The 27,111-nt window shown below is 41.6% G+C and overlaps 2 protein-coding genes across 46 annotated transcripts in view; one reads left to right on the top strand and one right to left on the bottom strand.

The window, feature by feature from the left end:
- INPP4A (inositol polyphosphate-4-phosphatase type I A) overlaps window positions 1-10,401 on the top strand; it is a 96,842-nt gene extending 86,441 nt beyond the window's left edge. For 23 of the 45 annotated variants that reach the window (XM_085532911.1, XM_085532851.1, XM_085532836.1 and 20 more), the window contains 3 exons: window positions 105-217; window positions 582-736; window positions 3,703-5,335. In XM_085532911.1, the coding sequence (XP_085389037.1) occupies window positions 105-217; window positions 582-736; window positions 3,703-3,883 (449 nt within the window). In that variant the 3' untranslated portion in view covers window positions 3,884-5,335. Of the gene's footprint in view, window positions 1-104; window positions 218-581; window positions 737-3,702 lie in introns of all 45 variants that reach the window. The other 22 variants (XM_085533038.1, XM_085533031.1, XM_085532936.1 and 19 more) reach the window with 2 other exon arrangements.
- A 4,979-nt stretch (window positions 10,402-15,380) lies between these two features.
- Window positions 15,381-27,111, bottom strand: part of TMEM131 (transmembrane protein 131) — an 83,128-nt gene continuing 71,397 nt past the window's right edge. The window contains exons 32-41 of the mRNA XM_015850938.3: window positions 25,933-26,108; window positions 25,417-25,544; window positions 24,173-24,297; window positions 23,838-23,993; window positions 22,990-23,164; window positions 22,522-22,643; window positions 21,785-21,881; window positions 20,867-20,964; window positions 19,361-19,524; window positions 15,381-16,475 (exon numbers count right to left, since the gene is read on the bottom strand). Of these exons, the coding sequence (XP_015706424.1) occupies window positions 16,179-16,475; window positions 19,361-19,524; window positions 20,867-20,964; window positions 21,785-21,881; window positions 22,522-22,643; window positions 22,990-23,164; window positions 23,838-23,993; window positions 24,173-24,297; window positions 25,417-25,544; window positions 25,933-26,108 (1,538 nt within the window). The 3' untranslated portion in view covers window positions 15,381-16,178. The remainder of the gene's footprint in view (window positions 16,476-19,360; window positions 19,525-20,866; window positions 20,965-21,784; window positions 21,882-22,521; window positions 22,644-22,989; window positions 23,165-23,837; window positions 23,994-24,172; window positions 24,298-25,416; window positions 25,545-25,932; window positions 26,109-27,111) is intronic.

The following is a 27,111-nucleotide window of genomic DNA, read 5'->3' as shown; positions in this document are numbered from 1 at the left end:
CATGACTGTATTTCCAATGGTCAAATAGGAACACTTCTCATGCAACTTGTGAAAGTGTTGAATGCAGCTAAAAAAAAGTGGTCTTGGTTTTGTTTCTATTATAGGTCTACCTCGATCTCGTAGTCAGACGTGCCTGCCTGAACTGTTAAGGTTTCTGGGACAAAATGTACATGCAAGGAAAAATAAGAATGTTGATATCCTTTGGCAAGCTGCTGAGGTATTTAGTAATCTGAGTATTTCTCTATAGTTCAGTTGATTTTCAGTATACGTGCATAGTTTACACTTTTATTACTGATATAATCAGATTTCTTCACTTGTGTGCATTAGCCTGGAAATGTCTGGTTGAACCTCCTCTGGAATTCAGCCACAGGGAAGTAAGAAAAAGGATTTTTTTTGCACATCAGTATTTTCTTTACAACTCAAGTAACAAAGTACTGCTGTACCACAGGTGACAGTTTTTGGCATCAGATTCCTACACAGGATTTATGTCTCTTTAAAGAGGAGAAACACAGGTGTGCTGTGTTCTCTGGGAGAAGGTTATGCATGAGGAAGGAATGATCGATTATGTATCCTGTTTCTAGATATGCCGCAGACTAAATGGGGTTCGGTTTACAAGCTGTAAAAGCGCCAAGGATAGGACTGCTATGTCGGTCACCCTGGAGCAGTGTTTGATCCTACAGCACGAACATGGAATGGCTCCACAGGTCTTCACCCAGGCTCTCGAGTGTATGAGGAGGTAAGAGTTTTACTGTGTCACTTAGTCCTAAATAAGGAACCATGCAAACTGCAGAGCAGAGCTGGTCTCTGTTTCTATCAAAAGAAACATGCAGTAAAACAAAGCCCAAAAAACTGCAAGACCAGTTGCTAGGATTCATCCCTTGCTTGCTTGTCTTAGGGAGTTATGTTGGTGAAGCTGGTCCTTACCAGGTTTGCATCAGGTGGGTTTTAGTTTTCAGTAGTGAACTGGAAGTTTTCAGAGGAGCAAATGAAAACAAGATTGCAGTTAATGCTGAGCTTTACAGAACGGGATCCTGGTGCTTCTTTGAAAGTTGTTTGATGATGACATTGCTGATGTCATTGCACTGGGTTTCTTAGTTCTAGATCAGGCATCAGCTGACTGGTTTCTCAGAGATGCATACTGTTGTTTGAAACACAGACTCCTGCAGTTTGCACTGGTTTGACACATGTATTCTTCAGCAGTGAAACACTTTGCTCACCGGGCAAAATGTCAGTATGGGTGTTTCACAGTGCAGCAATCAGATTTCATCACAGCGTGTCAGTGTGCTATTGTCGTACCAGTATAATGATGTTCTGTATTCTGAAGCAGCAGAGATGTTTGCAGAATTCAATACTGTACTAAAAAAAGTCTGTTTACTGTTGTTCAATGCCTTGTTTCAAGCACTGCTGGAAAACTCCGTAACTCACATACCAAAAGAAAGGATAAGAAATCTAGCTTTAGTCTTTATTTATGTAGTTCAACAATGCTGTTCAGTCCTGTTTTTCAACATTCACTCTTACTGAATGTACTGTACTGTGTGTCTTCTCACCAAATTCTCTAGAGTGTTCAATTCTCTTATCCTTTCTGTATGTTTTTGCTGTTTGACCCTTTCTTACTCTTCAGGTACATAGAAAGAAAATGTCTCGTATAATTAGCACTCACAGCCTCTTATACTAAAAACTTGTTTTTCATTCCAATGTCTAACTGGACATCACTGGGCCTTTTTATGTTCACTTTTTGTTGGTCTGTTACAAAATTAATAGCTTATATGAAAACTGTGCATCCAGAGATTGGTTAAAACTTGTCATTTGAAGCAAAGGCAGCTCAGCATGGCTTGTGAGGGAGAAGTTATTGACTTAAAAACAGAGCTGAGTGACTCTCAAATACCTTGTTTAAACTGCGCAACTTGTTGATGTAAACATCTGAAAGAAAAAAAGGTTGGTTGTGCAGTTTTAACAAAGTTACTTATTGAATAAGAATAAAAACTGAACAAGTATAACAGTAGGGATCTCATTATTTTCTATATGTTAGTTAATGAGTTAATATTTTTTATGCAGTAAGGGTCACAGTACAGACAGAGATTAATAACTACATTGTGTTGGGCCTCTATACCATCAGTTTAATTTAATACCCTATCAGATAGAACACTGACACAAGAAACACATTGCTTCATGTTGTCCTACATCAGGTATTGAAAGTGTGCCAGTTTAATCAAAGCCTTTGACTAGCATGTTCCAGCAATGTCAGGAACTTGCTTTAACAGATGAAAGCTGTGGCTTGCTCTTCTTCTGTTAAATTGTTGAATAAGAGGAATTATGCAGAACAAATGCTGACTAATCCTGATGGAATACTAAGACTGGGTGGGTTTTCATCAAGCTAATTGCTGTTTCTTCCTCACAACTCATTGCTTTTTAGGGTAGGTTGTTTGTTTAAATATATTCTCCAATTCTATTTGAGAACAATGGCAAAGAATTAAAAAAGCTTAAATGGAGGGATAGAGGTATGGAGCAAATATAGAATATTGCAAATTGGAAGTGGGACCCACAAGAGTTGTTAAGTCCACCTCTAGGCTCAATATATACAAGCTCAACTCCACCCAAAACCGTTTTGACCTGGACAGGATGACTTGACCTAGATATCTTATGTAGGACGTAGAAGATTTACAGATTGCTTCTAGAGCTTTGAAAAAATACCTTTTTTTCATTTAATTTGGATCTTATTCGATGTATGTAATTGTACTAAAAAAGTAAGGCTTGGTTCGATCTTGAATACAAACATCTCAAGAAATGGTGTAGGACTCATGTTTGGTTTTGATAAAACATATTTTCAGTTGAGCCAAAATACTGAACTGTTTCTGAGCCTTGGGAAATATCCATAGCGCTGCTGGTTTTTAATTCGTTTAATCATACTGTCAGTACATCTGGGGTATGAAGTTTTCCCTGGAGCTCTGAGGACAGACTCTAATCCAAAAACAGAATTGGACACGAGGAAGCGAATAGGCCCGTGCTCAAAGCAACATAAGCATCAGGGGCACAGTGCGGTGGGCTGTGCAGCATCTTCCCTTCACACGTGTACACTGAGGTGCTTCAGAAACACACGTTTTGAAAAGTGCATCAATACACACTTGAATTCATTTTGAAGCAGAAAATCAAGTGGCTGGTTTGGTTTGGGGTTTTTTTTTGTTTGTTTGTTTTGTTGTGGTTTATTTTAGTTCATATATTGAGCATTTAGTTAAGAGGTTGAAGTATTTCACTGCAGCTCACGTGGAAAGATGTTTGAAAGGGTCAAATACTACAATGGTTATTCATGTTCAGCTTGCTTTTCAGAGCTCCACTTTTTTGCAGCACGCAGAAGCATGGCAGAGCTGCATGGGATATTGCTCGGTAATCTGAAAGAATGAACATGGAAAACCATTAATGTTCAACCTACATGTGTTTATTTTCAGTAGACTACAGTACTTCTTTCTTATTTTTCTCTTTTATTCTCTTTCCCTCTCCTTTTATCTGTAATTGTGCTGATATATATTTTTGAGATGTTTTCCCCGTTTTTCTTTACTTCATATTCTGGTTTCGTTGTGGCTTCTTCCATGTTTTTTTCATCTTCTTGCCCACTCTGCGTTGCCATCTCTTTTTATGCATTCATTTGCATGTCCACCTTCTTTTCTGTTTTATTTTCCCTCCTCCCAACCTTCTTCCTTTTCACAGCATTGGAACACGGGAGGTAGTCACCCAGAAGAACTTGAGTGGCTTGGTGCCCATCCGAGATTTCAGACTAGATCCCAGCCTCCTCTACTCTATTCCTTTACTAGCTCTCAGCCCCAATTTACTGATTGTGTGGCTGTTTCTGAGCATAGCGTACCTGGTGGCCAGATTACGTTGCAAGTGAAGATAAGGTTAAAAACAAAAATTGCTTGAACGTGTATTGCCACTTGGTACCTGCTGGACAAAAGAATGTGTCATAACATTGTCTGCCAAGAATTATTATTATGCCTTACAATTTTACGTTTCTATTGTACTAAACTGTAAATATACATCAAATTATTTTATCAAGAGGAATTGTATCGAAACTTTAAATTACTGTTCTGCTTTCAGTGCTTGTAACATAGTCTGACATTTGGCCTGTTACCTCGTTACTTTGGCCGGCCTGAAGATCTCTTACCAAATATAGTTTTGTGTTACTTGTTTCATGTATTCCAGAGAAAGGAACTCCAAAAAGAATTTGTATCTTTTATATATGCAGGGTGTATGCTAATCTTGCCTTTCGTTTTTACAAGCTATGATGAGAAAAATAAAAATATATATATATGGGTGGGGTTTATAAGAAATTATAAGAAATTTATTTAAAGAAGTAAACAAATTTGTACCTTTATTTCAAAGCATAATATCCAAACTATTATTATGCAGTTTATAGAACCATAGTCTTGTTCCTTTCTCGTGGTTACGTATGTTTCAGTAGATTAGTGTACCCACTGAAAAACAACTTGGAGTGTGCTGCATGCAGGATTATTTCGCTATATTTATAGGTCTGCATTTTGTAATATATTAAAGACAAAAAGGTAATGACTTCTGGTTAGCGAGATTATGTAATTGGCAGAGCTTGCTAATGATCCACTGTCTGTTTCAGGTGTTTTGTTCTATAACTTATTCTGAAACAGGGTCAGTATCATCCTATTGAAGGTGGTCTACAGTATTTCAGGCGAGGAAAGGAAAGCAGTAATTAGCTCCATTATTTAGGTGGGCTTGAGGTTTTCCATTAGGTTTTTTGTTAATGACACTAGACTAAATATTACTGTTATATCAATTTTTGAGTGTTGGAGAGCTTTAATAAATTATGACGATGATAGTGACTTAAGAGGTAAACACATGATGGTATTTATTAAAATGGCGATACTGAAGAAATTTGCCTAGTTTAGTCATGCAGAACAATTGTGGAAGAAATTTGTTGGACGCCATTTGTATCTAACATCTGACTGGGATAGGCCTGTTCAAAGTGGTGGATTCTGTTGATGTGGTAGTCTGGAAGTGCTTGTCAATAGCAATAGTTCATTGAGAAACTAACCTCATTTAACATAGTTTGCTAAATTCGTAAAGGGATTTAGTTTGCTTGGTGCCTAAGATGACAGAATGTTGAGCTCGATGACCAAGGAGAACTCCGCTAGTACTGTGATTTCTAATTTCTACTATTATTTACTTGCTCAGAAAACATAGATAGCTATAGCTTATATTATCAATTGTAATGTATTTTGAAAGCTCCTGAAGGAGGTACGCTTAAAAAAGAGAAGAGCTTAGTTTAAATAAATAAATAAATAGGCTAAAATAAATTTGGTAACTTTTCTAACTAAATAAAGTACATGGTTATTCCTGTGTCTTCGTGAAAGAAGACTGTACAGTACACTATCACCTGATATTCTTCTCACTATTCTTCCAATTTTGTTTTTAAAAGTAAAGAAAGCCCACAGACAGTAATGTGTATATTTAAGCGTTTGTCCTATTTGTTTTGAATCGTAATGAATGGCAGCAAAGCGTTACTGCTCATGGGTTTTAAAATCATGGTGTGATGGTATTGGACGTTTCCACATCCCGTGCTGCCGTCCAGTACTGCTGCATCTCAGTACAAATCATTTCTTCTTTCTGATGAAGGTTGCTTTGTTTGCTATGAGTACCAAAGTTGACTTTTTACGCAGTAAAGGGTGATTAGGTTCACTGCAGCCTTGCTGGTGAGTGTCCTGGGTTCAGTCTACCAAGATGTGGAAGTAACTTTAGTAGGGGTGTTCCCACTGAGCTCCCTGATGTTATTAAGTCTGTTATAAATGCAGTATGAAGCTTTGCTTGTTTACTGTTGTTGGCCAAGATTAGGCGTGCGACAAGACCACCTTTAAATTAACTTACAGTGAAAGCCGAGACCTTTTGAAGACAACGAGATGGGTTTTTTTCTTACCCTTTGGTTGGGGCAAGTTTTCATTTTTTCTTCTGTAGCTCAGTCTGTGCTTTCATTCTGGGACTCAGATTTAAAATGACTCAGTGCTTACAGCTCATGTGCCTCCAGAAGCTCTGCAGCACGCAAAAGAGGGAAGTTCATCTTTATCACTGTGACTGTAGGCTGCCTGTGCCATAGAGGGACATGGGTAATGTAGGCAGCGGGGAGAGAAATGAGCAGAATTTCTCACTTGTAATTCGAAATTCTTAGCTGGCAACCTGTGTTTTTAATTAAATCTGATGTTTTCATTACTACTCTGAAACATATTTTCTGCCAATCCTTGACAGATCAATTTGCAGCAGTATTTGGGGGATGTGTAATGCACTAAACAGTGTCACAAGGTACAATCCATTCTGTAGGACAGCCACAGAATATACTGAGAGACAGATTTCAAACATAAGCTGTTAACTGCAGTGAAAGCGTTCAGTGTTCTATGAAGTTAAACCAGGTGGTTCGTAAGTAACAGGGCTATGGTCAATGTGATTAACCGAAATTAGAGGAACAGTGAGATCAGAAGCGGCAGACAGCTGTCAAACTGAAGCAGAATCCAAACCCTCCTTGTGAGTCAGATTGGCTCTGTTTAGCTGGTACCTGCTGCAGCCATCTCCAGGAAGGGGTTAATGGGACATTCCCACCATAAGATTGTGTACTGTACACTTTGCCATGAACTTTTACTATTAAATCAATGTTTAGCTTTCCGTTCTCTATCAGAACACATTCTCACATGAGACTAAATTGATTTATAATATATATCTAAAACACAGTGCTTCCTCTTTGTATGTCTGTTTTGGATTTGAAGTAGATTTACAATCGTAAAGAAGCCTTATAAGTGGAATCATTTTTATTGTAGCACAGAACCTCTTTGTAATGTGGGGCACTTGCACCAAAGCATTGGGTAGAAGCTGGGCTCCCAGATTCTGCACAGCTTTGTTCCATTGGGGTGATGGCTGTCAACACAGCCAACACAAAGCTGCCATTTCCTGGTGGTTGTTTATTTTAGAGTATGTTGGTTTTCAAGTCAATTTATGCATGCGAAGATAACTGGAAAGCCATTATTTTTATATCAGCTCTAATCCTTAAGTAAGTTCTGATAGCGTTGGCGTACAGGGAACAATAAAATAAAGCTCCTGTTGAGAGATGGACTTTCTATTTCAGCATAACATACTAATGAATTAGCAGAACTGCATTTAAGCAATCTTTTGGGATCCCTTGTTCAATGAAGAGGCACGTGAACGCCGTAACAGCGTACCCTGAAATACATGAAACCTTTGTAAAAGAACTTTCTCAGTAGATGCACTGCTGCTTTTTAGAAATGCAAAACTAGCAATCAGACATAGCATGTGTCCATTCTGTGTGCTTCTTACTAGCATTGTATGAGAAGTCATCATCTTTAATATTTGCAGTGGCAAATTAATTAAGCGCTCATTAAATATAACCAACTTTTTGTTAATGCTATGAAATAACCAGTTCATTTCATCTTAGTTTAAGTCTTCTTTTTCTTTTTTTTTTCCTTTTTTAATTTTATTTTATTTTTTTTTCCGTTTTACTGCTGTCATTTTTTTGTGCTTGTTTTTTTTCTCCCCAGTGAGGGGTGTCGGCGAGAAAATACAATGAAGAATGTTGGATGTCGCAAGTATGCGTTTAATTCCCTGCAACTGAAGGCTTTCCCAAAGTATTACAGGCCTCCAGAAGGAACTTATGGAAAAGTTGAAACATAAGCATCTTATGTCCTTTAATTGCTGTTCCATTAAGACGTGTGGCTGCACTCTAGACTAAATACATGATTCTGTCCTCCAGACCAGATCAATAACCTTTCTGTACGTCTCACTAGGCTATATGGAGCATGTTACTTACCAAATTGGAGTCTATAGTAACAGTTATTCTGACACCTTAGCTTGAGAATAGTGTGGTGACTCTGCCCATTTAAATAGCCTTCAGTGTATGTAAGATGAGCAGATATTGTGTTACTTAATAATTACCTACACGCAATAGCCGGGTACCTCCTGGATGGGCAAGGACTTTGCGAATGGCATTGAGGCAGCTGCTTCACCTACATCTTTCTACACTGAGCTGACTTCAGACCGAGCTCTTCGTCACTTTTTCAAACTGAGAGTAAAACCCAACCTTTGTAAATAAAAAGGGACTGGACCGTAGGCAGTTTAATAACAGCAGGATGCAGTATTGCAATCAAGAAACAGATGTTTAACTACTAAAAATAATCAGCACAGTAGCAGCCAGGAGTATAAATTGTTTCACTGTGTATAGGGTGCCATCTTGAAATATGAAAAGAATAATACATAAAAAGGCCAGGCCTACAAGGTCCAGTTTGTAGTTCAGTCCAGATAAAGACAAATTCTGGTCATTTTTAGCACAAAAGGACTTGAGCAAATGTTAACCAATTTAGAAAGTGTTTCAAAACATAATGGTGTTAATCAATTAATGGCAGCGACAGTTCCTCCAGCCCTTCCCCTCTACGACGTGTTCATTGTGTTCCATGGTAGTGTATATCAATCAGTGTGCTCCTTTATCCATGGCTTTTTATATTGCTTCTGGATTGTAAGCATTAGGATGTCGGGGCATTGCATTTTTTAAATGGGTGTTTGTTTCTTATCAGTATCTGTCAACTTAAAAATGCTTAAAGTACCCAACATCCCCCTTACTGCCTAACAAAAATGTTACATTTGTTAAGTTTTGCTCATTGTGATGGAACGTAACTCATGTGCCAGTGCATGAGAACCTCAGGTGTGTTCTAAGGCTAAGGCCTGATAGGCTATCGCTTCGATAGCATTTTGTAAAGGTTCAGTACATCTCCGTGGAAGTCATCTCTGAAAGGACGCCTTGAAGGTAGAGGATACGTTCTTAAAAAGCAGCTAAGTGTTAAGTTCTGCATCTTAACAGGATTAAAGCATTCCTGGCTGGCTTCACTCAGCCCACTTGTGCCCTACCGTTCTGGTTTCTGAGGGCTATGAGCTGTAGAATAGAGAAGCTGGTCATTTGTTCTTGTGAAAGTAGCAACAGCCAGGTAAGTATATGGCTGTTTTCCGGTTTCTTTCTCCCTCCCACTGATGTTTGTCTGTGCTGTCACTGCTCTATCAGTCATATTCATTCTGCTCCCACGTAGGTTTGGGGGTTTTTAAGTCCAGCAGCTTTTGCATTTTGCTTTTAGCAGCCTGACACTGAGCAGCGTGTCATAAAGCCAGCCAAGACAGTTCTGCTGAACCATGCCGTTAGCGTTACTGCAGTCATTCTAGGAGGGGGGAAGAAAAAATGCAGTGCAAACTCAATGCATTTGTAGTTCCTTTCCCAGTTCTAAGCTCCTTCTGCAGTAGGATGGGCCCTTGGGAAGCTGCAGACCTCGTCCTCCACTTAAAAGTTGTGTTGCTTTTTGTTCTTTTTAATATACAAACAAATGCTTGGTTAAAGCCATCGCAGCGAGATTTCTTCAGACGCTATTCTGTTAGTTCAGCTCAACCTTCAGCCCCTGGCCCGTTATTAAAAGCTGCGTTTATTTTTGTATGGACGATAGCCTCGATATCCCTTGGTTTTTATGAGTTGATAGTTTTATTTTGTATATTTCAGACACAGTTAATAGTTCAAGTCCTGTATGGTTACACTAAAAGTCTTCTTCCGGCGTTCAGCTTCAGAAGAAAACAAGAGGTCTATGGTTGCAGTTAGCAGAGCCGCTCTCTTAGATGGTGGCCCGCAGTCATTAGTTCTTCTCTAGAGCTTAGTGATCCTTTACTTGTTTTTGTACACCAGATAGAATCAGAAGTTCCCCAGCGTTGTGTGCACATGGTTGTTGCTCACCTCTTTAAAGCAGTGGGATATTTTAGCCTATTTCCAACGTTGTCCAGCCGCCGTGTTACAGGTACAGCGCTATCGGCACAGTGCACGCCAGTGGCTTCTATTGAAGGGTGGAGCGAGCGGGGAGGTGTTGAGCAGCCAACAAAAAAGACAAACTGTGAAACTTGAAATCCACACGGGACACTTCACAAGGCTGAAATAAGCTTTTCTGTTGCACAGGAGAGACGAAAACTTAAGGATTACTGTAAAACGAATTTCTGTCTAATGTTCTTTTTCAAGTACGTTTTTTAAACCATGAAACATACCAAGGTAAAAAGACAAAGAAACCTGAGTTGCCGAGGATGTTCTGTGTATGTTCTGTGAAAGTATTTACAGCACAGTTGCCTTTTGTTTCATTTATACATGTAAAATTATTGTATAATACGACACTGTTTTGTCCCAACACAGTTGTATTTGCCAAGCTTTGTGCATTGAAATATTTTTATTTATTTGGTTTTGGGCAGTATTAATATATCATAAACATATGGCTACTGTTTTATATATCCTAGTTCATCCAATCCATGTATGCTGTACATGTGCTAGTCTTTAGGATGAATACCAATAAAGAACTGACAAAAGAGTAACGAGGTGGCTCACTTCTGTTGCTTTCTTGGGTAAACTAATAGGCACTTTCAGGTTGCTGGGCAAACTAATAGGCACTTTCAGGTTGCTGGGCTTGGCGTGCTTTGCCCTTCAGTCAGCGCATGCCTACAGCAGTGCTGGTTGCTGCTGTTCAGTAGGGATAAGTTGACCTTGATCCACAAACCACCCAGCCCACGTGCAGCTACAGCGTGTGACCACCAATGCAACCACTCTGATTACAAAGGGATGTCTTGATATGCTGCCAAGCATAAAATGCAGAGTAATGCCCAAGTGGAAGGGCTCCTTACGGATGGAAAAACAATCGGTTTCTTTCTTGTGGAAGAAAGATTCCTTTAATATAATGCAAAGAGGACACAAAGCAAAATATGAGAAACATCAGTGCGCTTTTTTAAGCGCTGTGACGCTATTCACACCTTCATAGCCTTTGGGCTGTGGATACTATGCGAGTACATTGGATTTGTCTCAATTTCTTGCCCATATTCTGAAGAGTTTCATGCAACTTCTAGATCTTTTCCTGCAAGTGAGCTTTCTGGATGAAGATAAGACTGTGACATCTGTGTGGGGATGGTCTCTGGAGGTAGGTGACTACAGCACACCGTGAGATGTGGTTTGTGGCTGCAATAAAACTTGTTTCCTGTATCAGTCGTTTCATTCCTGTTAGCAGATACACTGAATTACTCAAGTAAAAGAGGAGATTGTCAATAATTCTTCACCTGGCTCATTCTCTGTCACAGCCCCTGTCCTCTAGGCACGTCCACCAGCTCAGCAGTCATTCAGAGCCCTTCTCTTGGAGCTGGGTGACTGTATTGTATGCCCCAGGAGCTGATGCCTCCTGAGGGGCTGCCCAGGGAGGTGGTGCAGTCACCGTCCCTGGAGGTGTTCAAGAGCCGTGTGGATGTGGCACCGAGGGATGTGGGCAGTGGGCATGGTGGGGGTGGGCTGATGGTTGGAATAGGTGATCTCAGAGGTCTCTTACATGTCTCTTACTCAGCTGTCATCAGAGGACAAAATCAGGCAGCTTAGTGAACACGTCTTTAGGGCTGCAAAGATGATTAGAGACCTGGAATATCTCCTGTATGAGGAAAAGCCAAGAGTCCTGGGGCTGTCCAGCCTTGAAAAGAGGAGACTGAGGAGGGGGGGCTGGTCTTATCAGTGCTTATAAATATCTAATGGGTGGGTGTCAAGTGGATGGGACCAATGGGACCAGGCTCTTTTAGGTCAGGCTCATTTCAGTGGTGCCCAGCAACATGATAAGGGCTAACAGACACGAGCTGGAACATAGGGAAGTTCCATATGAACATGAAGAAAAACATATTTACAGTGAGGGTGACGGAGCTGTGCAGAGCCCATTCCCGGGCAGGCTCCGGCCCCTCCCACCCGTGTGGTGGGGGAAAGTAATGCTGATTTTTACCCCCCAAGTTTTCAGGAGGAATCGGGGAGGAAACTGGGGCCATCGGAACTGCTGTGATCTCCCGAGCCACGCAGCGGTGCTGTTGAGCTGAGCATTAGGACCGAGCACAAAGAATTGCTTCACTCGGGTGCATCGTGCTAGGAAAAAAAACGCGCTCCGATTTGCTGCTCTAACCCGAATTCCCCAAAATCTACAGGGATTTTATTTCCCCCTGTGGGTTAATGTTACTCTACTGATCACATCTGTGCATTTTGCACACGCGGTCTCTGTTTTAAACACACAAAAAAGCAGCAAAGCACAGTAAAGTGCCACCCACAGCCTCTCTGGACAAACTGTTCCAGCACGTCACCACTCTCATAGTAAAGAACTTCCCCTGACATCCAACCTAAACCTTCCATCCTTCAACTTAAAACCATTTCCACTTGTCCTGCCATTATCTACCGCTGAAAAGAGTTGGCTCTTCTCCTGTTTATAGGCTCCCTTTAGGTACTGAAAGGCTGCAATGAGGTCACCCAACAGCCTTCACTTCTCCAAGCTGAACAAGCCCAGCTCCTTCAGTCTGTCTGTCTTCGTACAGGAGGTGCTCCAGCCTTTTAAACTGAAGCTTCCAGGTATTCCCATTTTGAGAGGGAGCCATCCCCTGCCTCCTGTTGCCCTCCTGCATTGCCACAGAACAGGCTGGTGCCTCTGAGCCTGGTGAATATTTTCTTCCCTGAAAATAACTCTGGGAATGGGCCAGCGAATGACACCGGGTAGAGCAGGAACTGTCCCGATACTTGCCCCCTTGGTGGACACGTGCTTCCCAGCAACTGCCTTGTAACTAAGCCAAAATAACCACAAGTGACTTCACCCAGCTGCAGCTCCATACCAAAAAAGCCCAAGAAACATGACAGAACATCTTTTTATTCTTTCCCCCAGGACTATTTTATTAGCCCCAGAAGTAGAAATGGACAGCCTGGATCTCCTTCCTAGAGGCACCTCCCTCCCCCCTCCACTGCCCTTGACTGGTGGTGGATGAAAGCAGACACTGGGCAAAACCATTTTGAAGCAAAACCTGTTTAAATGAGCTTAGTGAAGGCCCTGCTGTTAGTGGCGAGCACAGCACAGAGCTGGGCCATTCCCAGCCTCAGCTGCTCTTTGTTCTGTGACTCACTGGCTCACAAGGCCGAAATACTGAAGCTGAGAAAACTTGCTCCAAATTACAGGGTGGTGAACCAGACCAGGCCAAGTCAGAGTTACACTCAGCATAAAGCATCACTGAGTGAAATCCCTTCAGTGAAAGGCAGTTTCTTACCCCATGCAAGTCAATGCTCATGTACTTTTGATTTCACCCCTCAGGTGCAGCAGCTGATACATGGTTATGCAGCCCATTGGAAAATTCCAGTGTAATTTGACTGTGCCGCTTCACTGCCGGGAAGCAGCTCTGCTTGTTACTTCTGTCACAGAGTATTTGCCAGGCTCTGGTACTTACGCTGAAAGTCCCACATCAGGGCTCTATCCAGACCCATCTGCTGTTATAGTGGTTCATCCTAAGTTTTCATAGATGGGAAATGGTGGTGGTAAGTGGATGGATGGACTGGGAGATGTTAGAAATCTTTCCTCACCTTGGTGAGTCTATGATTCTAATGCCAACTAAACACATTAGGGACACACTTACCCAGTTCAGGCTTTCAGGTTTCAAAACAGAGCAGGAACCCTGCAGGCTTTTAGAGTTGATTTGCTTAGAGTTGGCAGAATAGAAATGCCATTTAGAGCACCAAAATAATTAAGGCAAATGTATGGTAATTATTTTTCTTCTTTGCTGGGAACTTTGTATTCCCAGCAGCTTCCGGGTCTGGAAGAGAAAAGCTGACTCAGGGTAGTCTGCCCCTGACAGTGCTCTGAATTAAGGAGAATGATTTAAATTATCAGAAGGGCTGCGTGCTCTGTGTTTCTTAGGGCAGCTCATCCTCAAGGAACCCGCTTAGGATCACAGAATTGTAGGGGTTGGAAGGGACCTCTAGAGATCATCGAGTCCAACCCCCCTGCCAAAGCAGGCTCCCTACACCACGTCACACAGGTAGGCGTCCAGGCGGGTCTTGAATATCTCCAGAGAAGGAGATTCCACCACCTCCCTGGGCAGCCTGTTCCAGTGCTCCGTCACCCTCACCGTAAAGAAGTTCTTGCACACATTCATGCGGAACTTCCTATGCTGTACTTTCATCCCACTAACTACAGCATAGGAACTTCCGGATTCAAGGATACTCTTGAATGACTTTAACTCTCCAAAGCCAACTTGGTGTGGAGAAAAGGAAGAGCAGATAGTCAGGATAGGAAGCTTTTGGCCTAGGGCTTTCCTTTAAGTGGTGAATGACTCCGTGCTGTCTCTCCTACAAAACTGAAAATGACCTGATAGAGATCTCAAACTTTTGGGTTGTTTTGCCTCCAGACCATAAATAATAAATAAAAAAGCTTTTCAAAAGCAAGGACTGAGAGTACTGTGAAGGCAGCAAAGGTTGTTTGCATTAACACAAGGGAACGGCTCACACAGAAGGGGGCAAAAATCTCAATCAGATACGTTGCCTTGTCTTGTTCAAAGGGAGATTTTCAAAGCAGAAGTTATTTCCTTTCTTCACAACTGCTCAGGCCACTGAATAGTAGCACTAGAATTCATTTCTGCTTATATCTTCCATTGGAATCAAATCCTTTATAAAGAGCTGCTGGGGAAATAGGGCTGTACATTACATTAACTTCAGCAGCCGCTTTCGGCTTGAACTTACTGCTCTGTTATCTCCCCCAGCTCCATCCCGCAGCACAGCAGGCCCTGGCATGTCAGTAGCATAACTAACTCTTGTAGTTTGCACGCAGGAAGAGACTTGTTTGCCCAGTCACTCAAAAGGAAATTCCATATAAACCCACACTGAGCGTTTCATTATCTCACACGGTTCTAGAAATATCCACATTTGAAGAACAAAGGAGATCTTAGAAATGCCCACTTCAGAGATCCACACCTTGTGCAGCTGCTGGTGACAGCAAGAGAACAGCGACCCAGCACACGGGGAGATTCGGTTTACTTAATGCTAGATGGAAAAATGATGAGTCTCAATAGTCAACCCTTATATTTTCCTGTATACAGAATTCCTTATAGCAAAATTAAATGCTCTCATTAAAAGAATGGATTCTGATAAAAATCTGCTGTAAATCTGGAGTAGTGCCACCGAACAACAAGTGAATTTGTCTCACTAACAGTATTGCTGCTTTCTTGTAACCGAAGGACTCCACTTTCACTCAGCATTAGCACAGATGAACGTATTCAGTCACCGAGACTTGCCTGTTAGTGCTATCCAGCAAGTCTTCAAGTAGGTGGCATCAATGCACTATGTAACCCTGAAGACAACATATCAGATGCTATACAAACTCACACAGCTGAGGATGCTGGTTTTAATCGGCAGGGAGGTTTCTGTCCATACAGGCTCTGAGCACAGTAGATTTTGACCTGAAGGTTCCCAGCACCGAGTGCATCTGCAAGTTGAGATAACACAGGGAAGACAAAACTGCAGTAGGCAGATGTTGAAAAAAGCAGTATTTATTTTAAAGTACAACCCAAAGTTGTAGCCATAAGAAATGCACGGGGTATCTTGTTTTGTTCCACAAGTCTTGGCTGTGTGCATTTCACTTCAACTTAAAAATGCATTCAGGTTTACAAATGTACAAAGAGCACAGAAAGTGTATTACAGTCTCAACAGAATGCTCTTACATTCAGCCTTTTTGCTGTTAAGGTTCTGTGTTGGTTCTGCTGTGGAATTTTTCTTTTTTTTTCTTTTTTTTTTTTTTCTTTTAACATTCTTAGAACCTGTGTTAACAAAGACAGCCTTATTTTTAAAAAAATACTCTGCATTTTAGCACAAAGTGCCTTTTTTTTTCCCTCTTTTTTTTTGTTTTTAAATTAGAACCTGGAGGGTAATACTGGAAAAAAAAAAAAAAGACTTTAAAAATCAAAACCGGTGCTTCCATAAAAGTATTGCATGCCAGGACCATTCTGTAGCTCAAACTGCCTCTTACGTAGCAATGGCAGATGGTGAAATAGGAAGCAGTGAAACTGTCCAGATTTACAGGCTTTGGCTGTAGGTTGGATTTACGGCCACACCCAGACTTTTTCCAAGCTTATCTGTAATCTCACACTACCATATTGCGGGATAGACTTTAAAAAGGAGCAAGTGATGAAAGTGTGACTGGGGGGGAGGGAAAGAGAGAGGGGAAAAAATAGCCATGACCAACAAATGCCTGAAAACGATGGTTCAAAAATTTGCATTCAGAATCGTATCACCACCTGGATTAAAGTTCTTTCCTTTCGCTTAGCTTTGGGTTTCAGTTTTCGTGAGGATAGTGTGAATTAGACCACGGATCTGAACTTCTTCTTCCAATTGTTGGGCTCCAAATTCTCCAAGGATTGTAGGTCTGTCCCATGTCTTCAGCGGGATTGGCAACGGTGGCAGCAGTGGATGGAGGAGGAGGCGGCGAGGAGTTTTCATTACCCATGAGATCAATACCTGACAAGGCATTTGTTGGAGTGGTGAAGGGAAGGCCACTGTTGAGATTACTTGACCAGATGGAACTGCTGAATGGAGTGGTGGACCACAGGCCGCTCGGGTTGCCAAGGATCGACTGCGGTAAAGACAGAGCTGTGTCAGTAGCTGCCAGGTAACTAATCTCTGCTGTCAGCTTTTTCTTTATTACTGTTATTATTACAGCCCCTTTGAAAGTATCTAGAAAAAAAAACAAGCCTGCTGTAGAAGCCCTTCCAGCCCTCCGCTGTGACACACAGTTTTGAACTACCTTTACTAGACCTTGCCCAGAGGAACCATGCTAACGATCACCAAATGTGTCTACGAACTGAATGGGCTACAGAGTGCAATTACATTACAGGCTTTTAAGCTGTTTTCATTTGGGCTTATACATCCCCATGCTATTACTAATTTAAACAGTACTGGTATTCAAGGGTCAAAAAGCATCAGCCACATTAAATTAGTTTGAGCAAGATGGATAAATAAAGACAAAATTCAAGCTGTAATGCAAAGTGGTGGTGATCTTTAATCCTTTTTGACAACTTGCAAACCTATCTCCTTGTATTCACACTTATCTGTTAAAAAAAAAAAAAAGAAAGAATCACACAGTTTGTCTGAACCTTCACATGTTCGAGCCCACAGTATCTCCCCATATTCCCAATATATGCATTTTTTTTTTCCTATCCGTAAGCTGACCAGTTAAAGAGAGAAGCAATGGTACAAGGGCCATTTGGTGGTACCAGTGACTCTGCCCCTGGCTCTACAAGCCTCTCAGACAAACGGTGTTGCAGAGCAGTGGCATCTGCACTGTGACCTAACACATGAGTTTGGGATGGATGGACAGGAACGACAAGCCCAGAAGATCCCATGCAGAACTGAACAAGGCCCAGTTTAGGTAAACACTAAAGGTTAACTGCTATTGGTGTGCTGTGCACCTGACAGTTAAAATAAAAACCTCTTTAGAAAGCAAATAGGGTGAACTCTGAAGATGCCTTCATTTCAGGATTTTATTTTTTTCTCCCTTGGAATGGAAAAGACACTTTCAGCCTTATCTGAAACTGACTAGACAATAGTACATCAGCAAAGACCCCTCAAAGAACTTAATGCAAAGAGGTGGATAGGAATTTTGAGCGTACAATGAGCCAGCATCATTCTGACTGTCCAATGTCACTGGGATGTGGAGTTAAACCAGGGTCACGGTTTCCAACTGTTACATAACTAAATGGTCACATTTAAGCTATACAAGCACTAGACTGCTAAGCCTACAGCAAGAAACACTCAGCTGCTGCTCAGACAGCATCCCTAACACACTAAAATCCACTCTATTTCTTGCTATGGGCGAAAGAGCCAGGAACTATTCCAGAGTATCCCAAAAAGCACTTAGGAGAGTGGCAATTGCTCATGAAGTAGCAGCAGCAACAAGAAAAGGATTGGCAGAGCAGTATCTGACAGACAGCAACTCCTTTTCAGGGCTTGTGGCACAAAGAGTCCCAAAGACAGAACTACATGTAGGAAAATGGAGACGCTGTCATGAGAAAGAAACCTGATGAGGAGTAGTACCAATGCAGCAAGGCTCAAGGGGAGATGAGATGCAGAAGTCAAATGCTATTTAGTACAGAAGCAAAGAGTTGTGCATAAAATGGGAAAGCAAGAGGACTGAGAATGATAAAGTCAACTTCCCCAAAATCCTTCCTAGAAAAGAAGGTAGTCTAGGAGCCACTATACAACTACTGTTAGCCACTATACAACTACTGTTTGCAGGAAGAGATTTGGCTCTTGTACCAGAAAGAGGAAATGCACAAGCCCTGGTCAGGTACCTGCCTTCTTATCTTGTATTCACTTGCAGGAATAGCAAAGGTTTCCTATTCTGGCCCACCACAAGCATTGAGAAAACACTGTCATTTAAAAAGACCTTGAACATTTCCATCTGTTGGCTGCTTTTTGTGACCTTGAATCACTTCAAAAATGCCTTTTTTCTCTCCCCTCCTCAGAATCATTTAAAAGCAGAGACTAAAAATTCTTCTATATCATTTACTCGGCTTCTGTCTCAGTCCTTCCTGAAGCACAATTCCAGGTAGCTTTCATAAGTGGCTAGGACACAAGCTGTCAGCTAGAGAGACTGTTCTGGTTGTCCCCAGCTCTTCCTTCTATGGTATGAGAAATCTGCCCTCTATGCAAGTAAAAGCAACAGTGTCTCCTTTTTATATCTAGCGATGTTACTAATGATGCACACTATGTACACAGTTTCACACAGTAACGTTAAAACTGAAGTTTTAAACACACGGCAAGAGAAGGGTCAGCAAATGCAACTGGGTGACATAGATAGCACCTCTTACCACAGAAACATTTCAGAAGAAAAGATGAAGAATGATTTCCCCTTGCAGTGAAAACAACTACTATGCTGCAAGTTTTCTTCTGATGCAAAGGTATAAGGATGATTGAGCTTTGCTACAGTCTAAATGTGTTTGGTGTTCTGTTGTTTTTTCTCCCCTTTCATTAAGGCCTCCATCAGAATTAGCAGTTAGTTTAAATGCTTCTACTTAAGCTCAGTCATCTGTTGTTATTTCTAAGCTGGAAAGAATACACTTGAGTTTTTTGGGTTTCAGACCTTATGTTAATTTACAATGAGGTGCCATGCTGGATTCAGCAAGAAGAATCAAAATAGGAAAGTTATCACATTGGTTATTTTGCATCTGTCCATCAAACTAGAAGTGACAGCAGCAACACAGGAGCAGAATGTCTTAAGCATGTGGAAATAGAACACGTGGCTGTAAGTGCTCTCATCACAAATTCCATCATCATCTGCAGGCAAGCAGACTAACAGCTCACTGTCCAAAAGCCACTGCAACTTAAATTCATGGAACTATTAGCACTCAGCTGACCTTTTTCATCTAAATTTAAAAAAATCTCTAAATAAAATGATATAGCGGATAGTGAACAGGTTAGTAACAGTAACAAGACAATGTATTTGCATCAAATACTCACTGCAGTTGTATGAGTTGGTGAGCTTGAGCTTGTTGGCCAAGAGGGTATGGAGTCTGTAGCTGAAGGGTCCCAGATGGATGACGGAACATGATTGAACTCACTCCAGTTTCTCTGAACATCCTGCCCATAAGCAGGTCGAGCTAAACCAAGCTTGCTAAAAACCTCTGAAAAATAAAACGAAATCAATCTGAGCACGTTACTGTTTCTCCTTGTTCATGAACATCAGCAGACTTGCATAGTCCACTGTCCCCATGTTTTTCTGTCAGGTCCTGCTGCACAAGGAGAACAGATTAGAAAAGGTCAGGCACAAACACAGACCTCAGCTCACTTGCCCTGTATGGGGCAGTGGCTACAAATTTAGAATCATGATTACAGTGAGGAGAAAAGTTCTGCACGTAGAAATAATTCCACAGGTTGATACTGAATGAAGTATCTCGGAAACCATTCATGCAAAGGCAAATAAAGAATCTGGTAGAAACACAGCAATACTGCAAATCCTGCTAGTTCAGCACAGCAAGTTCACTGTGGTTGCAGGAGGTGATTGTGCTGAAGCAGCCTCTCAGGAGTGCAGCACTCTCTTCCCAGGTGACTCCTGACAGGGGATGTGGTACGAGCTGTGCCCAGCCTAGGCAGGCTAGCCCTGTCTCAACTAAGAGAAGGAAGGACAGCATCTGTGCTCATGGTTCACATGGTGCCTGCACACAGAACTGATCCCAGGCACCTTATTGCCACCCCTCAGAGTCACTGGAGTCAAGTATTGCAGACAAAGTGAAAGCAGACCCCAGATATTTTTCAGTAGACACCCAATCCAATGGCATGCAGATGCTGCATGAAGCTTGTTTTGTTTACTGATCTTTTGCAGACACCTTAAAAAATGCCATGCATCCTCAGTCATAGTACGTGAATCTACCTCAGCTATGTAGAGCATCTGTGCCCCATAATATAGCCTGCCTACGTCAAGGCCTCATCTCAATAGCCACTTACAGAAAGTTTACCTATCTAAATATAGGAATTAATGGATGGTTAATATGCATCAGTTCATCATAGAGCTACACAAACACTAGATGAAAACACAAGAGGAAAGCAACATGAAGGATGGGCAGTTGCATCACGCATATAGCAATGGGTTTATGCAAGCATGAGGTGTTCAGGAAACCACAGGTTTCATAGCACACTTCTGAGACCTACTGTAAAGCTTCAGGGGCAGGATGAAGGGGAGGAAAATAGTGAGAACAGACAGTGAGAAAAGAAATATAGAGAGATTCTTCTGAAACCGAGAAACTTCTAAAGCAGTTGTTTCCAGCCAAACAACACCTAAGACTTTCCACCAACACTCTGGGCTGAAACACAGAGTACACCACCAAACTATGAAGTGTTTTCCTATACAGTGATCCTTTCGGGGCACAGGTGTGGGAACAGAACCTGTACTTAGAAGAGTGGAATGGAAATACACCATTTCTTTACCTGTATTTTAGTACTGAAAATATTTGAAAAAAATACACTCACCTCCAGTTAAGTTAAAAGAATGTCCAAATGCAGAGAATGAATTGAGAGGTGTGAAGTCAGGACTGCTGGGGTTGCTGATAGGACTCCACAAACCCGAACTAAATAGGAAGGAGTAATGGGAAAGAAACATGCATTAACACAGTCTCACAAAGAGCAGCTCTGTTTTTCAGAAGCCTCGCAGGCTCCAGGATGCAGCACAGCTTTTTGACAAGCAGAGCAAGCTTAGAACTGCTGAGAAGGCAAACAAATGCTCACATTTTAGCTTGTGGATAAGTTTCTTGAAAATACAGATTGGTTAACTGGGACTGATGTTAAATATTTACAAAAACAATCCAAGAACTGACCCACAAATCTTGCACAGAAAAGCAGTTCCTTTGTATATTGGAACTCGATTTCAAATCTCAGTCCTACTTCAGAAAAGCTACAAGACACCACTTAAGAGACACGCACAGCCAAAATCTAACAAAAAAGGCAGCGTGATCAGAAAAAAGCAGAAATCCCCACTGCACTGAGGAATACAACTGAGCATGGCTACTTCTACTCAGAACTTGAAGTCCTGCTGTTGTCCTGGTTTCAGAGTTAAAACAGAGTGACAGGTATTGCTGTACAGCGCAAAATCCTGCCTGTGAATTATTTTGAGTCACCTTGGTACATACTACTAAATAATGAAAGAGCCAAGCTGAGGCCTCCTTCTTTGGATGCCCAGAGGACACAAGATTGTTGTGGTACTAGGAATGAGAGTGGAAGTCCCCATCATATCCAGAATGTCACTTCCTCCCCTTCTGAGAGATTCACAAAAAATAAACATTCAGAACTCGTAAACAGAATAAACTCCATTCACTGCCTTCAAAATGCCACTATTTCCTTATAGGCTCTTTTCTAAGAGCTCAGGTATTTCCAAGAGGTATAAAAATTTACCTGTCAGAGCCATCACTGTCAACAACTGTGTGGGAAATGCTGACATTGCTGGAAACTTCTGTCTTTGTTGGGAGAACCTTTGGTAAGCCACTGCCACCTGCAACAATAAATCTAAAATGAGGCAGAAGTAAAACAACTGACCAGCCTGACCAAATATTCTGGAATCACAGAATTGTAGTGTTTGGAAAGGACCTCTAGAGATCATCGAGTCCAACCCCCCTGCCAAAGCAGGTTCCCTACACCAGGTCGCACAGGTAGGCGTCCAGGCGGGTCTTGAATATCTCCAGAGAAGGAGACTCCACCACCTCCCTGGGCAGCCTGTTCCAGTGCTCTGTCACCCACACTGTAAAGAAGTTTTTGCACACATTCATGCGGAACTTCCTATGTTCCAGTTTCTGGCCATTTCCCCTTGTCCTGTCTCCACACACTGATGAAGAGTCTGGCCTCACCACTCTGCCCCCCACACCTCAGATATTTATAGGCCTGGATCAGGTCCCCTCCTCTCAGTCTTTTCTCAAGGCTAAATAGACCCAGTTCACTTAGCCTTTCTTCACAGGGAGATGCTCCAGGCCCGTCACCATCTTTGTGGCCCTCCGCTGGACTCTTTCCAAGAGATCCTTGTCTTTTTTGTACTGGGGAGCCCAGAACTGGATACAGTACTCCACCAGGACACCCTGGTCCCTCTCTGCAGAGCTCAAATACTCAGAGGTATTTATTAAGCCAGGCTGGTACAGTACCTGGGCTCTTGTCATAACCTGCAGCAACAGCAGCAAAAGTAGGGTTTCCATTCCTTCCTGGAAGAGAAGCTGCCTTTGCCAGCTTGTGTTTGGTACCACTGGGCTGCTTGCTTTTTGTTTCACTTTAAGGGGAGGAAAAAAGTGGGAGGGGGAAAAAAAAAAAAAAGTTTATGGTTTTAGACTTCAGTACTTTGATAAACAAGCAATAATTTAATCCTGTATTCATAAAAACACTAGCAGTAGTTCAACAGTTTATGTAGGTGCACATTTCTGTAATCTAGCAAGTTGTAGTGCACTTCCCCAAAACATAAATAGCACTCTACACTATGCACAATATCTGCAAAAAAGCAGTTTACAGAGGAAGAGGAAATGGGTACGAGAAAAGAGAGATGTGCCATATCAAAGCACACTGGTTCCTCAAGCATTCTGTGCTTGTGAAATTAGTAGGAGGTACAGATCTGAACTCACTTGCTGCAGCTGCTGTTCACAATGCTGCTGTAGGTACCTCCTCGTGGCCCAAAAGCTAAGGATGCAGGAGGAGGAGGAGGAGATGGAGAGGCAGGCGTAGGTGAGGGCTGTCGCTGTTTCAGGAAAGCATCTGCGTTCATGGTTTGTAGAGAGAGTTTATAAAGGTTGTCTGTAGCTATATAAAGAAACACAGAAGACTCTCATGTAGTATTACTTTAAGATGATGGCTACTCATACTCTGCAATAAATTCTGTTTGAAGAATTATTTCAAAGACTGTTCCCAGTCACTAAAGCAGCAGCTCCTTCCTTATATTCACCTACTACTATTCAGCTTTACTGACTACTGTGAGACTATTTCGATGAAAGCATGAACTGATTTGTACAGAAGAATGGAACTTCTAGCCTAAGCAAGAGTTGTGGGGAGGGCGAACTTTATGATCACATGCAGCCAAGAGGAAAATGACTTGTTTCTCATCAAGGCCTTACAGTGCAAACAAAAAACTTGTAATAGTGCTCTATCCTACCCATTGCAATAAGGTGCTTTCAGTGTTTCTTCTCAAGGAGGGATCATCTAATTAATTTCAACTTTGGCTGCAGAAAAAGAGGGAGTAATTCAAGCAGTAATTCTCAATTCCTCATCAGTTTCTGAAAAACTGGAATGAGCAACATTCTGCTCATGTGGTGTTCAAATCTCCCAACCTGTACCGGATGCTACAGATATCAAGCTTACTGCAGATAATGGGAGCATAGATATGCAGGGAATAAAAGCTAGGCTAAAAACAGATCAAGCCTGCCTACAGATATGCATTGCAGGAGACTAATTCTGTCATCCTCCAGTGATTACTCACAGCTGCCAGCTTTGTGAAGCGGCACAGAGTCCCACTCGGGCGGTGGAGAATCCTTTTCACCTTCTGAGCTGCTGGTGTTTCCTAGCTCCTGTCCAGACCCACCAGGAAGAAACTTCGATAATACTGATGGCCTGCTCTCTATTAACTTGTTCGGACCTATTAACAAAACAAGCAAAAAAAAAAAGCCCAACAACAACAAAAAAATAAATCAGTGGATAATAAAACAATTAGCTTCCTTAACATTAAACTTCACACTGAGCATTCAAAAGTTTTACAAGCAAGCAGACAGAAAGTCCCAAGAAATTTGTGATATGTGAAAAACAGCCTCACACTACCTCTTGTTTTTGGGAGGTTTCTTGATTTGGACACATTCGTCAAGAGGTGCTGTGTGGATACCTTGGATGGAAAGGTTTTGCGCTGTTTATTTTCCAGTGGGGGAGTATAAGGTAATTCCAAGGAACTAAATGAAAACAGAGAACATTTATTTTTCAGATTTCAGAAGTGCCGCAGGACATACATATACATTTACCATACAGGCTTTACAAAAGACTGCTCTCCTGTGCTTTCCCCCATAGAGCTTAAGCTCACCTTCAAAGTGATTCATAAGCACAGTTTTGCTGTGATCTCTTCTATATCTCCTACATACAACTCCACCCTTTCACCCTACCTAACCTCACGCTCACCTCCTTCTCACATGGGCATTCCAGCTCACTCACCTTCCTGTACTAGAAAGCCTGCTCAATTACACAGGGATAACCAAGAGATGGCAATTGCAGTTTTTCCTCTCTGTTGCCAATTGCATGCTACTGATGCGCTATTGCTACAAACACACAGAATGACTGATCACAAAACTATTTCAACCCATCAAATTTATTTGGCTGTATATTGCTCCTTTTCTCCAGCTGCTTGATTTTGTCCCAGATGCTGTTGGAGAACTGTTGTATTCATGTCTTGGAGAAAAGCCCCAACTCAATTTGGGCCTCTGAATACTGTCACATATAACTACAGCAAGAGGCCAAAAACAATCCAACATACCACACCTCAGTCTAGCAAAGTTTACTTTTGTGGCTCTCCAGTATTCCTTTTGTTTAAGAAATTCAGAATGAGATTTCAAAATAACTGTCTATAGCAAGGCTGAGGTTCATTTTTCCATTGTCTATCACCTACAATCTGTCAGGAAGGGAATGGCACTGGCAGCAAACATCTCTTTTAACAACAAACGCAAGACACTGATAGCTGTAACATCAGCTCAAGTAACTAAAGTAACTAAAGATATTTGTGTTACAGGGCTGCCATTGCACAGAAACTCCTGTAGAAATGTTCACTCTACACTGTATCTGTTATTACAAAAATACTTGCCATCACTTAACCCCATTTTCTTCTCTGGATTTAGTTCTCATATTATTAATTGACTTTACATCAAATAATCATTTACAAGCTTCAGATGTTCCAATACCATGAAGGAAAGCAGAAGCTGCCTGGAGCTATATGTGCTGTTGTCATTATCCAGTCTGGCAGCCACAACACAGATGGTTATCGATCCATCTTCCATGATGCCTTCCTGCTTTGTTGTGCTTACCTGGTTTTCACATCTACAGGGATTTCTTTCTTGATACTTGTTAGCAGTTTTTTACTTTTCTGCTTAATTTGCACCATTTCATTTTCAGGTTTTTCTGGTGTAACTTTTCCCTTTTGTTTTTCAGGTTCCTAAAAAAGACATTATAATGGGATGTCTATATTGATCAAATGTGTATGCACTTTATTCAGCAAACAGAACAAGCTAGGAGCATGCACAGAGACAACTGCTACAGTTCTGCTGACAAATGATAGCTCATTCCCACCACAGTCACTCAGGCATTTTCAGTCCTGAGACGTCATGATTCAAACATGTTGACACTGCTCTTTTGTAAAGAGGAAACAGAACAGTGGAAGCAAGGACTGTGAAAGGGAGTTTTTATAATTAACCTTCTTCTGCTGCTAGCTATTGCAGCATATGAAAGTGTGGGGGGGAAAGAGACCCTATTCCTAAGTGCCATGCTCCTCTAACAGGTGATCCACCACAGGAGTCTGTCTCCTTTTATGAGCAGCGCTGTACCTCTTTGAGAAGTGGTTCTGTATCTGGGTTGGAGGTTTCAGTTGTGGTTGAAGAACTGTCATCATCTGCCAAGGAATCCTTCAGTTCATCCTCCTGTTGTTTCCCTTTTCCTCTTCTGTCCTTTTCTTCCCGTTTCTTCTGTGGCTTCGTCTTCCGCTGAAGTGCTTTCCCTTTCCCTGAGGAGATAAGGACATTCCAGATTCTCATCAGCAGTACACTGTGATGGGCTCGTTCATTTCAAAGGCTAACGCACATGATAAAACCTCTGAAGTTTGCCTGCTTTGCTCCTGAGGTCTAACTCCATTGCCTCCCTGCAGATGTAGGCACCTCATTGCACAGAGAGCTTCTCCACTACATTCCCAGTGTTCCTTTTGAACATCTTACAATTCAAATTAACTACCACCACATAAATGTACATTTAAACACAAACTTCAGAAACTGTCTTGACATACTTAAGTGTTACTGCATCTCAATTTATGAAAATAGCGCACTGAACACTCCAGAAAGCATTTAATCACCTTTCTTGAAGCAATCCGCATATCAATAAATAGTGCTAGTCAAATGATCAATCATATTTTTCTTACATTTTCTATAGGCTAACAAATAGAGCAGAGGATAAGCTCAAAATGCAGAGATTTAAGAACCTTCAAAACAAAGCCAGAGCTCCTTGGCTTGCAAAATAGAAGACTACAAAGCAGAAACCTGGGGAAAATAACAGTGAGAACAGTATTAATACAGAGAAGCTGCATGCACATGTGGAATCATCATCTCACCACTGTCTCTTGCTGTTGTTGTACAGGATAAATGCATTCAAAGTACTCCTACTGTGCCTTTTGGTAGACATGATATGTGCCCTTATCAGAAGATCCTCCTTAAATACCATCACTCAGACTAAGTACCTTCCTTAACATGCCACGCAGTGCCTGCCCCTCCTGCTTCCAGAATACAGTTAAAGACTCAGCTGAACTGCGTTGAGTAAGTGAAATCAAAGACTGGGATTTGAACCAGCTCACATCAGGACTCAGTTTGGTAGAAGAACAACGATGGCTGTTCTGTTTAATTTGACAGTTTGTCCCTCAGGGAAAGTTTGTACCAAAACAGAGATTTGCCTGCAGTATTTTGGTAAATACCACATATGCTTCAAAGGGCAGCATCTCCACATTTTGCTTCTTTCAGATG

Source organism: Coturnix japonica, chromosome 1 (assembly GCF_054131305.1).
Source record: "Coturnix japonica strain WE chromosome 1, WE-NBRP24, whole genome shotgun sequence".
Lineage (NCBI taxonomy): Eukaryota > Metazoa > Chordata > Aves > Galliformes > Phasianidae > Coturnix > Coturnix japonica.
The sequence above is the reverse complement of the archived record's forward strand: the minus strand, read 5'-3'. Positions and strand labels throughout refer to the sequence as shown.